Genomic DNA, 14593 nt, shown 5'->3' on the forward strand with positions numbered 1-14593 from the left:
CTCTGCACTCATCTGAGATGTCCCACATCATGAGGAATGGACATGGAGACCTCAGTTCAAGGAAGCACATCCCAGGGCCGCATTCAGGTGGTTTCCCATGGGCTGTTATTCCCAACATGAGGTGACCTTGAGAGACTGTCTGTCTCAGAGGCCTTCAAGGCACCCCAAAGACTAGCTGATGGCGTTTCTGCTCACGTACATGATGTGCATGCTCTCTTCTCCTCTGTACAATGCAAACATGGACTGCTGACCCGCTCATTCAGGAACAAATTCTCCAAGCTGGTGTGACAGCCCAGGGCTGGAAATGGTGGCTGTGAGGGCCAGTCCATGACAATTGCCCTGGGGCAGCTTCCACGGGGTGTCCAGTGCACAGGGGCAGAGCCCAGACCCTGCTCTGCTGGTCCTGCAGGTCTCTGGCAGGAGGCCTGGCTGTGAGAGGACACTGCTGAATGCCCCAAACCTGCAGGCCTACAGTTTTTAGCTTTTTCAATCTGTCAGTCACTGTAATGGGAATGTTCTTGAGAGAAACTTTGTAGGAAGACATAAACCTTCAGGCCCTGTCCATAGGAGATCACCTTGCCATCTGGAAAGGCTGTTCTGAGGCCAGCTCTGTCACACAAGTGCCCATTGCCTGTCCCTGCCTGCGCTCACAGGACTCACACACAGCAGGACGGTGACCAGGCTGCCAGAGCACTCAGGCCTTGCACCAACACAAGGGATGAGAAGGAGAGTGTGGGAGTGGAACGAGAACAGCTCTGGAAGGCCAAGCGCTGCTGCTCCCTGGCAGGGCTGCCAGGCTGGACTCTTTTCCCCTCCACCCATGCACAGGAACTGTCCCTGCAGCTCAAAAAAGGTCTTGGAGGAAGAATCTCAGTGAAATAAATACATGCAGAGCCCTTTATTTCATTTAAATACACAGAGAGCATGGCTGCATATCTACACAGCCAGTGGGTTGAAAAGGAAAAGCAGAGAATGAATTAGAAAGGGGATGACAAAAACATCATGACTGATTAAGAAATAAACACCACCAACACACACATACACAAGTCTGAGCCTCTAATGAGTTACATTAAAATTGTTATGTGTTAAAGAGAAGATGACAGGTAGCTTATTCTTTTTGAAAAGCATCCCACCATTAGTTTCCACAGGGAATCCTAGAGCTCCTGGTTCCTCATGCTGTAGATGAAGGGGTTCACTGCTGGAGGCACCAAAGAGTACAGAACAGACACCACCAGATCCAGGGATGGGGAGGAGATGGAGTGGGGCTTCAGGTGGGCAAATATGGCAGTGCTGACAAACAGGGAGACCACAGCCAGGTGAGGGAGGCACGTGGAAAAGGCTTTGTGCTGTCCCTGCTCAGAGGGGATCCTCAGCACGGCCCTGAAGATCTGCACATAGGACAGCACAATGAAAATGAAACACATAGAAATCAAACAGGCACTAAAGACAATAAGTCCAAGTTCCCTGAGGTAGGTGTCTGAGCAGGAGAGCTTGAGGATCTGGGGGATTTCACAGAAGAACTGGTCCAGGGCATTGCCCTTGCAGAGCGGCAGTGAAAATGTATTGGCCGTGTTCAGCAAAGAATAGAGAAACCCACTGGCCCAGGCAGCTGCTGCCATGTGGACACAAGCTCTGCTGCCCAGGAGGGTCCCGTAGTGCAGGGGTTTGCAGATGGCAACGTAGCGGTCATAGGACATGACCATGAGAAGAAAATATTCTGCTGTAGCACAGAAAAGAAAAAAAAAGAGCTGGGCAGCACATCCTGTATATGAAATGGCCCTGTTGTCCCAGAGGGAATTGGCCATGGATTTGGGGACAGTGGTGGAGATAGAGCCGAGGTTGAGGAGGGAGAGGTTAAGCAGGAAGAAGTACATGGGGGTGTGGAGGTGCTGGTCACAGGCTATGGTGGTGATGATGAGGCCATTGCCCAGGAGGGCAGCCAGGTAGATGCCCAGGAAGAGCCAGAAGTGCAAGAGCTGCAGCTCCCGTGTGTCTGTGAACGCCAGGAGGAGGAACTGGGTGATGGAGCTGCCATTGGACATTTGCTGTCTCTGGGCATGGACACTGTCAGAGGATGGAATGACAGTGACACGTTAGGGGAGACTTCTCTGAGCAAAATCAAAGCCATTTCTCACACACCCTCCCCTGCTCCACACCCCCTTGTCCTTTTCCAGACCTTCCTTCAGCTCCGTGGCTGAGCCCTGGGTGGTGCTGGCTGGAGGTGCCGTGAGGAGCAGGGCCTGTGCCCGCTGGCTGCCCAGGAGTCAGCCCTGCTCTGCAGCAGGGGGTCATGGCAACGGGGGGCAGGGGCCAGTCCTGGGGTTCAAAGTTGTCATCTGAAACTGCTGCTGGTGAAGAAGGGCCTGTCAGCATCTGCACTATCACCGAGAATGAAACAGGACGGCAAAATGAAATTTGAAATGTTTGGGTTTTTACAGCTTCACTGAGTCACAGAGTGTTAGAGATTGGAACAGACGTTGAAAGATCATCTAGTCCAATCCTGAAATTCCCCTGGAGAGTGTTCTTGGGTGTCAGAAACCCTCAGCATTTCTGCTGCTCTCAGGGAGAACAGAGCGAGTCCTGCAAGGCAGGAGAATGCCTGTGGGTCAGTGCAGAGTGAGGGCAGCTGCTCTGTCCCTCTGTCTTGCTCCAGCTGCCCTGGGCTGGCACCTTGCTGAGATGGAGGCTGATCACACTGCCATGTTACCCTGAAAAGACACCAGGCACTGCTGAGAGCAGAAGGATGCACCTCAGGCCACAACATGACTAACCCTTTCCCAAGGTCTCAGTACCCCACATTTACTCCAGAACACACATGGCTCATTCCCCAGCCCCACAGACTGCATTGCCCACACCCCACAGGGCAGAGGAAAGCTGGGACACGTGTTCCCATGGACACAGCTGCAGGAAAGGACCCACAAGATCAGGCTGTGACTGCAGCTGAAACTCCCATCCCCAGAGAGCCTGACAGCAAGAACCAGATCACAACAGCAGTGACCCAGAGCAGTGGAGCAAGAAGGAAAATGCGGTGAGGGTGGGTGTGAGAGAGGCCAGGGCAGAGGCAGCCGGGCACTCAGACAGCGTCACCCTTCCCCAGCTGTGCAGCCACCTCCCACACACCAGCATTGCCGGGCAGCTGCTCTCAGCCCCTGTGCTCTGCAGAGGGAACTGGAGCTCTGGCTGCACAGGAGCTGGTTCATGCCTTGGAGCCCCCGGCCCTGAGGGCAGAGGCTTTGCTGGGTGGGAGAGGAGGTGAGGGGGCTGCTCACAGGCACAGAGTTTCCCGCATTCTCCCTCCTACAACATTCCTGTTTTCATTTTCCTCTCCTTCCCAGATCATATCCTTGCTGCAGGGAGATTTTCCTCCTGGGAGGTGTTTCCCTGTCCATGTCTTTTCCCTGTCAGCGCTCACAGACCATCCCACCCTCTGTGCCCTCACCCTGGCCCTACAGATCCTCCCTGTTTGCAGGGCACTGCCTGGGGGCATCTTCCTGTTTGCTGCATGGAAAACAGGACAGGTCAGCCTCAGGCTGATGGGTTCAGCAGATGTGGTGCTGCTGCTGTCCATAGGCAGAGGAGTGGCTGAAGGGATGTTCCGAGTCTTCTGGCAGATGTGCTGATCACTCAGAGTTGCAGTTCAGGAGTTTCAGTGACTTGTTAAAACTTGAGAGCTCCTTCTGCATTTATCCTTTCCTATACCTCCCTCCCCCCAGTCTTGGAAGAGGAAACAGAAAGGACAGACTCAGGAAAGCTCCTTATGTTTACAGTAATAACTCTATAGACCTTGTGCTTGAAACGTCCAATTGGAAGTAGTCTGCAGTGAGCTGGAGCTGTGAGCAGCCCTGACCCACGGAGAACCCAGCAGCAGAAGGACCCTGCCCTGCCGGGGGTCGCTCCTTCCCCCCACAGCTTCTCCCCTCAGTGTTGTTGGGATCTCCCCGGGCAGGCTGAGCGCTGACCCTGGCAGGCGGCAGAGTCCCTGCCCCGGCACAGCCCTGGGGTGCAGGGACCCTGCTCTGCAGGACAGCCCTGGGCAGCCCTGGGTGCTCCCCCTGCAGTCACCCTCAGCAGAAGGTGCCATCATGCTCTTTCCCACTGACAGGGCAGCAGGGAAGCTCTGCTCTGGGGTGTGTTCTGCTCTACAACTGTGAGAGAGACCTGACAGATCCTGCAAACTGTGTCATGTGCCAGCTTTAGGAGATCCCTCCAGGAAATGCAGCTGCATTGTCCTACATGCAGAGACTTACCGTGTTAGGACTGTGAAGATTTGTCTGTCAACAAGCCCTCAGCAACGTACCACCTACATTGCCTTTCCCCTCTCTGTGCCTGGCTCCTGTCCCCTCAATGCTGCAGGCAGAGCCCTCAGCCCTGCTGCGCTTTGCAGAGGAGCTGCTCCTGGGCAGAGCTGTCTCTCTGCAGCGCTGCTGCTTGCCATGAGCTCCCTCTGTCCCAGGACCCCAGCCCAGCTCAGCAGCACAGGAGCAGCCATGATGTCCCTTTCTCTGGCCCGTCCTGGCTCTCTTGTGGTGTTCCTGGATCTCCAGGGGAATGTGCCATGAAACAGTGTGAAGTAATCACTGATGTTTCTTCTCTCACCTGTACAGAGACACTTCTTTCTTGCAGCAGCATTGTTCATATTAGAAAAAAATTTGGGCATGAGAAACATTTTTGCTTGTCCCATCATTAGACAGGGCACCCTGAAGTTTATAGCAAAGGATCAAATTTTTCCAAGCTGGGGAGGAATATCTTCAGTTGAAGGAATTTAGGCATTTTATTCTGGTTTTATACTCCTAGGGCTAGAGAGACATTCAGCAATCTTGGGCCATGCCATGTCTGTGCTCTGAAGCAAAGCCTTTGCACCCATGGGCTCTTGGACACTTGGTACCAGGTTTCCTTGGGGCAGGTCAGAGCTGGGCTGGTGCCACAGCTGGGGTGGTTCAGCCCAGATGGGAGGCAATGTCCTCAGCCAGGGACCTGACTGGCTGAGCTGGAGCTGTCAGTGTTGCAGACAGAGCTGTGACACGGACGGAATAAACTGCCAAGGCAGGGTGGCAGAAGTTAGTTCATGTGGTCTTCAAGGACAGCAGCCTCCAAGCGCAGCAACAGTCCAGATGAAAACTCAGTCTAGACCCGTAAGGGAATTCAAGGGCCTAATTATGAGCTGTTACTACTTCAGGAACAGTTAAAGGAGAAAGAAAGACACTGGGTGGCCATGGATGAATTTAATCAGTGAAAGAAGTGAGAATTCCTGTTTCTTCTTATCCTCCATCTTCACCAGCAAGGTCTCCCAGGGCTCTGTGACTGGACGCAGGAATATGGAGGAGACCAACCAGCAGTGGGTGGGGATCAAGTCAGGGGTCACTGGCACTAACACAATCCTTTTCAGTCTATGGGACAGGAGGAGCAGCATCCCAGGAGCTGAGACAGCAGGACCATGTCACAGGGAGGCCACTCTCCACCTTCTTGGAAAGCTCATGGAGACTGGGGGGACTCCCTGACCACTGGCAGCTCTCACACAGTGTGTTCACTTCTCAAAAATGGCCAATGGGTGAGCAGGGGAACTAAGGGCTGTGCCCCAGAACATGTCCACTGGGACCCCATTTCGGGGTGTCTGGAAGAGAAGGTGACGGGGTTTACCCAGGGCAGGTTGTGTCTGTCCATCCTCTTTGCTTTCTGTGAGGAAAGGACAGGGTTGCAGGACGTGGGGAGAGCAGTGGTGGTCTGTTACCTGGCAGTCATCAAGGCATTCAGCATCATCCCCCACAATATTCTTGTGTCCAAGGTAGGATATTATGGTCTGTGTAAGTGTGCAAGTAGAGGGATAAAAAAAATCTGGATGATTGGGCTTGGAAAGGTGCTATAGAAAGGGAGAAACTTCCCAATCCTGAGGACAGTCAAGCACTGGAAGCTGTTTCCCAGGAGTGCACATCCACTCTACCCCAGAAAGTGTCCAAGATGTGTTTGGATAAAGCCCTGAGTAATCTCGTGTGACTCTGCTTTGAGCAGGAGGTTGGTCAAGACACCTCGTGAGGTCTCATCCAGCCTGAACAAGGCTGTCCTTTCATCCCCTTCATGTATTCTATTTAGGGAGAGCTCTCAGGATCTCTCTGACTACAGGAATCATTCACGTGAGCTCCAGGGCTGCTTTACAAGTGCCCCCAAACAGTCCTGACCACATCTTGTGCATCCCTTTTCATTTGCCCCAACCCAGCATCTTCTTTTTTGCTGTCCTCATGCCCACCTTGTTGATCCTTTCAGAGCAGGTTGCTCAGCAGGTGTCATCATCCGTATACAGAGTCTGCACATCAGCCAGGCAGCAAAGCCATCGTTACAGAAATGGAGACGAGGCTCTTGACCAGCTCCTTGCACCCAGGAATCGGCACCTCTTGTCTGCTGAGATTCCTGGGAACACCTGAACTTTAAGTGCAGAGCATGTGAGTTCTCATTGGGTATCCTGGCTTGTCTCCTGACCCCTGTGGTGCTTCGGGCTGTATAGAGAATCAAAACCAGCCATTTGACTGGGGTAGTTTCATTTGACATGTGTCACACAGGGCAGATAAAGGGAGCTCAGAACTCCAGTTTCTGTTGCACTTTCGGGACTTCAGAGACTGGAAATGCAGGTGATGGTGTCAGTGGACACCACATAAACATTCTGGCTTCCTTTGTGCCTTTGCACTGATCTGGGATCTGTTCTTTGGCTTTCTTTCCCAAAAAAAGAAACGACTCCCCTATGCCACCTCCACCTTATAGCAGAAAAAAAGGAGAAAAATTAGGAAAGGTAGGAGTGAGAGAAAATTACTAAGAACTTCATGCAAAAGGTGAACTACTGAGGTGTACAAGCTGTTTTGAGAAGCAAGAATGGGAATGGAATTAAAGAGCTTTAGCTCATGAACATCACTGAGAATAAGGAGTTATCTGTGACTGTTATTAGTGATAGTGCCATTATTCTAAAACATCCTTGAGAGCTTCTCTGTTCTCTGTTGGCTCCAAAGCTCAGCCTGCTTGGATTTTGAAAGGATGACTTCAGACCTCTGCCACCCAAATCTCTATAACCTTCTCTCATGGAAGCTCTTGTACTCCAGGAAGGGGAAACTCCCAATGCAGGCACCAAACCAGTGCCCAACCTGCCTGGAGAGCCAGGACAGTTGTGCCAAACAACAGCCACCCTCGAGGGAAGCTGGAAGTGATGGGAATTGAAGTGGTTTCAGCTGCAATCATAGAATCATAGAGTTATAGAATCATAAAATCATTTAGTTTGGAAAAGACACATAAGATCGAGTCCAACTGCATCTTCTAACATTGCCAAGTCCAACACTAAACCATATCCCTTAGCACCACATCTATATGTCTTTGAAATTCCTCCAGGGATGGAAGCCCAACTGCTGAGCTGGCAGGACACCATTGGCTGCAGTTAGACATAAGATACTTGTCATAACTGTGAGTTCAGACCTCAGCAGAATTTCTCATACCCCTCATTGAGGAAGGCAGGGTGTTGGGGAGATGTGAGCACGTTCCAGTTTCCCACATCCCAGGACAGAGCCCAAACCATCCTTCCCTTGACCTCTGGCATCCCATTTCTTGAGATGCAAAGCTGGTGGGCATTCTGTGGATAATCATGTTAAAACGCATCAACAATCCTTCAAGTGATCATGTAATTTCTCTAAGAGTGTCAGTAAAAAAAAAAAAAAAAAAAGGAAAAGGTTAACCTGCCCAAATATAAATATCTGCAACATTTCAGTCTGCATGTGTGGTAGCCCCACTGGCAGTGCCCATCAAATAGGTATTTACACTATAAGGCTTGATACCCCATCCACAAGTACGTATCTAGGTGGATCAGATGACGGGTGGTCTGGCAAAAGTCACCCTGTTCCTCCCCAGGTGCATGGACACTGTGCATTTGCCTCTCCAGAGAGTGGCAGAAGCTGGATCCCCTTCTCGGGACAGACTCCTTCCAGGAGAAGCAGACATGGGGGTAACTCATCAGGTCTTCATGGCATTTCACTCATGATCAGTTTTTATGTAATTGATGATTTCCTGGGATTACCCTTTCTGCACAAATGATCATAAAAAGACAACCACTTACTAACACATGGTCATAAAGGGGTTGTCATGGACAAGAAAGCTCAGCATGGGCTCTGGAGAGGGCGAGGAAGTTTATAATAAGCACCAGGAAGAACCAAGAAGCTCAAGGCCTCTTCTGAGGAGCAGGAGACCCTGAGCAGCCGTGACTGGCCATGTGTAGGTGTGGGAGAGGGTCAGGGCATGTCAGGGAGTAACAATGAGATGGCTGATGGCTTTAGTAAACCCTTACAGCCATGTCTGAGCCCAGAAATGGAAAGCAATTGATGTCTGCAGGTGGAGGAGGAATAGGAGGAAGATTTTCCTGGGAATTTGGAAGGAAGAAAGGCCTCTCTTGGGCTAATCATATATGGTAGTGACATTTCCATCTTGTGGGCATGGCTGTGCCTGGGAGATGGGGAATGGCTGCTGCTGGGGCTGGCTGTGCTCAGCCATGGCCCATGAGCTGACCTTGCTCTGCTCTTCTCTTACACTGCCCACACTTGGATGGTCCTCAGGAACCATCCATGAACCTGGTGGATGCTTGAACATCCTGGAGTGATGGGGTACAGATCCAAATAGAGGGTTCAAGCAAGTTTGGGACTGGGACATTGAGGTGACGGGTGACCATTGCCAGGTGTATGAAAGAAGCTGGATGAGTTGTGAGGAACTCACAGGCATTTCCAACTCCACAGAAAACCAGAGCCTTGCGGTTAAAGCAACAGCACTTGACATAAAACCCACCCCCAAAACACAAAACACTGTCCACAGGCAAAGCCTTGAAAAACATTTGAGAAAAATTTGCAAGGTCCCAGGGGACAGGTCTCAGCCATTCTGGTGATAAACAAGCACCAAGTGCTGACATGGCACCAGAGCCACCTCCACATTGTCCTCACCACCTGTACCCAGTGTCTCCAAGTCTTTCCTTCACCAGCCTCCAGGGACAGGGACCTCGACTGGTTGTTTCCTTCACAGCTGTGTCAGTGATGGCCCTTCGTGGGGTCCCAAACACCCTCAGAACCTTGGAGTTTTCTTCTGCCTTTCACTTCATTAGAGCTTTGTTCATTCTTTCAGTAGCTGCAGTTCAGGATCACGGCACCAAAGGGCTCACTAATATTTAAAACGCTCTTTCATGGCAAGCCTCTGGGCGTCATTTTACAAAAGGCTTCAAGTCTGGTGTGGGTGATTAGAGAGATTTCAGGAACAGCCAAACAGAGAGCATTTCCATAATAAACAGCAATAAACCAGTATTTCTTCTGTTTCCTTCCCTGCTCACTCTTCCCTCCCTTTCCAGAACAGGTGGTCTCAGCAGTCTCCTGTTCATACTGATCTGGAGAGTCTCCTGATGAAGATTGAAGATGTCAGAAAAGTGGGTGCCTGAATCACCGCGTGAGTGAGGAGACAGGCCAGGACAGCTCAAGAGGAGTCACACTCCTCTGGACCAAGAGGTGGGTGTTCCTGGGAATGTCAGGTGCCACAGCACAGCGATACTTGTGTTCAGGGAGCTGGTGAAATGACCCATTTCCTTTTCTGTAATGGTGTCTGAGTTTGCTCAAGTAACTCCTGACTTGAGCCCCATCCACTCCTGGCTCTTCTCCAGACTCCAGCCTTCAGGAACAAAGACCCAGGAGGCCTTGCTGGTGAAGATGGAGGCAAAGAAGCTGTGAAGTACCTCAGTCCTGTCTGCTTCTACTCTTACAAAGTTCAGCAGCAGGTCCATGTTACCCTGGTCGGTTATTTTACTGTAGGGAAGCAGTGTCAGCTCATCTGGCTGCCCTCAGCCTCCCCTGCAGGTTTCAAGTCCAGGGCAGCTGTGGCATCATCGCCACATCAATGGAAAACGTTTCTAAATTCCTCCTTTACAGCTCGACATGCTCCCACATTCTGTGTGTTGCCTTTTTCCCCTGGATCTCCGTCAGTTCAGACGAGCAGCCTCACAAGATAAATGCTACTTCTCGTAGGTACTCATAGAGATCATTCGTATTCTTAGAGCAGGCTGTCCTGTAAGGCCTGTCAGATTTCCTGAGCTCCTTCAGCCTTCAGATCTGCTTCCCTGGCACCACCTCTATCAGCCCCCCCAGTCATGTCAAAGTCTTCTCCTCTGGAGCCCACCAGCCTGTGCTCTGCTGCTGGCCTTCCTCCCTCCCCTCTGGTGCCTGGGACCCCACTGTTTCCTGCTCACACCAGCCAAGGTGGACACTGATGTTCACATCCTCGACCAGCTCTGCCTTGTTTGCCAATTCCAGATCCAGGTGAGCATCACCCTTCTTGGCCCACCAGGCAGACATGTTAAGAACTTGGCCCAAGATCCTCTGGACTGTTGGCATCTGCTGCTTTGCCTGGCCAGTGAATGCCAGGGCAATTACAGTTCCCCATAGGAACCTGCTCATTGACTGGAGACTTCCTCTGGTTGCTGATAGAACATCTTTTCCATATCTTCTTCTTGGTCAAGGAGTTTGTAAAATCCAACATGTTGTCACCCTGTATTGGGTTTACATGGCCAAGTCTTGGAACTGGGCTGAGTGTGGCTGTGCTACAGTTGTCACCTCTCTGAGAAGACAACAGGAGTTTGACCGACCTCAGACAGAGCCGATTTCAGCTGGCTCCAAGATGGACCCACTCCTTGACAAATCTCACCCACTCAGTGATGCTGACAGCACCTCTGTGATATTGTATTTGAGAAACGGTAAAAAACACTGCACAACAGCAGGTGGGAGAGAGGAGGCAGGAAATGTGAGAGAAAAAATGCTACAGACACCAAGGTCATACCCCATAGGACCCAAGTAGTACCCTCAGCAGGCCAAAGCCTGCTCTCCTGAAATCCTGCTCTTTGCCTTGTTATCATCTTCCAGGAGCCTCAACTCTCCTTTCTCATCCCTGACTGCTACATCCCTGACCAACTCTTTCTGGTTTGCAGGTGTGAAGTCCCACAGGGCACCTCACCTCACTGACTCCTCAGTCACCCGTGTCAGGAAGATGTTGTCAATGAGCTCCAAACCCCTCCTGCATGGCTGGTACCTTGCAAATATTGGGATATCTTAGGTTTGCCATGAGGACACAGCCCTGCAAACGTGAGGCTACTTTCATCTGTCTGAAGGAGGCCTCATCTAATTCCTCTTCCTCATCAGTGAGTCTGTAGCTGATGTCCACCCACCACAACATTGCCCATGTTGTTCTGCCCTCTCATGCTGACTCCTTAGCTCAGAGCTGATATTCTCTGTCCCCAGCCAGAACTCCACACATTCCTGCTGCTCCCTCACATGAAGGGCAACTTCCCCTTGGAGTCCAGACCTCTGGCATTATGAGCACCAGACCCTCAAGACTCCACAGTTTCTCCAGGAGGGGCTGTTTGTAGTGCCCTGAAACTCCTCATGCTGTTATCTTTGGAGAGACACCCTCATCAGGATAAGCCATCTGTATGTAAACATCAAGAGATGACCACAAATGGAGCTTCAGTTCAGGGAGGGTCCAGACCTTGAGAAACTTTGGCATTCCACCATCCAAAAGCTCTGCAGGAGCTTTATGGGGGCAGGAGAATAACCCCATCCATCAGGACAGAGCAGGACCTGACACGCTGAGCAGTGACCCTGAGGAGAAGGGCCTGGACACTACAAGGGCCGCCACACAAGCCCGTGCTGCACGCTCACCATGAACAAGGCAGCTGCACACGGGGCTGCATGAGGAGGAGCGTGGGGACCCAGACACCTGGAGTTCTCATCCCATTCGGTTCAGCACTGGTGTGACCCCACACACACGGGTGTGTGCCAGTGTGCGGCTTCCCAGTTTGGAGAGCTAGGGAGGAACTGGAGAGTGTAGGGCTCTGCCAAGGCAGGGTTCAGGACCTTGTGCACATGGGGTGGGATGCTGAGGGACCTGGGCTGCTCTGGCCCAGCAGCGCTGGGGAGGCTGCAGCAGTGTAGGAGGAGCCTGAGAGTGCTTGAAGCGGGGTTTCAGACATGGTGGAGGTTTTCTTCGTAGTGGGAAAGAGCTTGAGAAAGAAATAATGCCACAAAGTGCAGGTGGGTAGGTTCCAGCTGGACATGTGGAGGAAGGAATGTGACTGGAAGGGCAGTGCTGTGGTGGAGCAGGTCACCCAGAGGGAGTCTGCATCAGCCCAAGGCTTTGTGCTTCAAGGAACAGCTGGGGAGGATGGAGAGAGATCAGCAAAGGAAGGAAGATGCTCACACAAGAGCAAGGTGGGGCAGCAGGGGGGTGTCTCCAGCCTGCAGGGAAAGAGGTGCAGGTGGTGCCACACCATAGCACAGGCTGTCGTGGAGATGATCAAGGGATGTAAAGAGGCTGAAAGCCCCCACCAGACATGAGCTCCTTCTCCCCTCAGCTTTGGCTGTTGTCTCCACCTCTGATGCCTGTGAGGACACACCTTGTCCTTACAGCACAGGGGCCTCATGGCCTCCTTGTCCCCAGCCAGGAACCTGGGAGGTGTTGGACCATAGTCCTGCCCTTGGCCTTGCCCCACATCACAGAGTCCCAGGAAGAGCCCTGGGCAATGTGGGAGGGACAGGATGTGATGTTGCAGGGGATGCGGGTCAGGGCTTGAACCTTTGGTTAATGAAACACATCCAGGTTTCCTGATCATCAGAGAGACCTTCACCTTGTTTTTCCTGACCTGTCATCTCCGCCTCCAGTTTCCTTCTCTAACCAGACGCTGGGGTCAGTTCCTCAGTAGTGTTCCTCAGTGGGACCCATTAACATTATAAGAAACTTTGGAGTTTGAATGAGACTTTGACTTCTTGAGAGGTTTCTTCAACTTCCTCTCTCTGTCTGAGGTCCATGGACTCAGCGCCAAAGCCACCAGAGGGGTCATTAAAGCGCCTTGGGCTGCTCCTGTGCTGCTGAGCTGGGCTGGGCTTCTGGGACAGAGGGAGCTCATGGCAAGCGGCAGCGCTGCAGAGAGACAGCTCTGCCCAGGAGCAGCTCCTCTGCAAAGTGCAGCAGGGCTGAGGGCTCTGCCTGGGGATCTCAGGGAGACGGGCAAGGCAGAGAGAGATTAAAGGTGGTCAGGACTGGGAGGATGACTGAGAGCTCACTGGAGGAGAAATCTTTGCAGCCCTTGCCATGGTAAGTCTCTGGGTGCAGGGCAATGCAGCTGGAACTCATGGAGGCAACTCCAAAAACTGGCACAGCCACAGCTGGTGGGATCTGTAAGGACGGGGATCTTGTCAGGCCATTTCAAACAGCTGTGAAGCCGGGTGAGCACCCAGGGCTGCCCAGGGCTGTCCTGTAGAGCAGGGTCCCTGCACCCCAGGGCTGTGCCGGGGCAGGGACTCTGCCGCCTGCCAGGGTCAGCGCTCAGCCTGCCCGGGGAGATCCCAACAACACTGAGGGGAGAAGCTGTGGGGGGAAGGAACAGCGTGTGGCTGGGAAGGGTCCTGCTATGAAGTGAGTGCTGAGTGAGTCAAGGCTGCTCACAGCTCCAGATCACTTTAGGACATTCCCAGGAGACTCTTAAAGAAGCACAGCAAGACAGGGGCTCTGTGAAAGAGAAGGATCCTATTTATCAGTCTCACATTCTCAGTTACCTATGTGGCCAATGGGACAGAGAAACTCATGTCTCAGTTCAGGTGGAGGCACTGAAATTCCAAATCTGTTACTCTTAGCAGTGCATAAACCTGTGAGTATCAGAAATCAACAAACCCTAGCTTCCAGACAGCATCAGGATGACTTTTCCAGCCTCATCAGGGCTGGTCTGGTGTCAGAGCCGCCCCACACAGAGCTGCCCCTGGGCAGTGCCGGCTGCTGGGAGGGGTCTGCGGGGCAGAGCTGAGCACACAGCGGCTGGGATGGGGTCTGTGACACTGACAGGAGGAGACCTGGGCACAGAGAGCTGCAGGCAGGGACAGCTCCAGGCAGCAGAGCAGGGGGTGTTCAGGAGCTCTTTTGCTCCTTCTCTGCAGGTGGCTGCTGGGTGTTGTCTGCTGGGCAATGATCGGACTGTCCCTTTAGCACATCCCATCTTCAGGAGCCCTGACTCTGCTCTGCCTGTCCTGCTGGGCTCACCAGCTGCCCCCAGAAAGGCCCAGCTCTGCTGTAGGATCCCAGGAGTGCTGAGCCTTTCCTTGGGGTCCGCACTCTCCTGCCAGAGTCCTTTGCTTCTCTCGGTGAGGGTTTGTGTCCTGCTGTCTCCATCACATCTCCACCTCTGGGCTGGGACAGAGAAGAGTTTGCAGGTCTGCCCTTTCTAAAAGGGTTCTTCTGCTCCAGTATGAGTCCAGTTGTTTGGATTAATTAGATTAAATTGTGTCTGAAGTCATTTTCAAGGCAGCAAAAGCTGAAGCACAGGACAGATGAGTAAAATCCTGACGGACACTTCTGCTGACTCTGCACTGAGCCAGACAAAGCTGAGCCATTTTGCCTGTCTGTCTCAAGATTCTTCACATTTTAAATCACAGAAAGAAGGATTTCTACCTCGAAAATACCCGCTCACCTGATGTGGTGGTGGAAAATAAAAAAACACAGATAAAATATTTAAAAAGACATGGTAACTGTTTCCTCTCCAGCCCAAGCCCTTGATAGT

General features: G+C 52.1%; 1 protein-coding gene across 1 annotated transcript; it reads right to left on the reverse strand.

The window, feature by feature from the left end:
- Window positions 1–1154: 1154 nt before the first annotated feature.
- On the reverse strand, window positions 1155–1661 carry LOC135999831 (olfactory receptor 14J1-like; the record flags this gene model as incomplete). Its single annotated transcript, XM_065653405.1, has 1 exon — window positions 1155–1661. A coding segment is annotated over one exon (507 nt), but the record flags the coding sequence as incomplete, so codon positions are not given.
- Window positions 1662–14593: the final 12932 nt, after the last annotated feature.

The sequence above is a fragment of the Caloenas nicobarica genome, chromosome 30 (genome assembly GCF_036013445.1).
Source record: "Caloenas nicobarica isolate bCalNic1 chromosome 30, bCalNic1.hap1, whole genome shotgun sequence".
Taxonomy (NCBI): domain Eukaryota; kingdom Metazoa; phylum Chordata; class Aves; order Columbiformes; family Columbidae; genus Caloenas; species Caloenas nicobarica.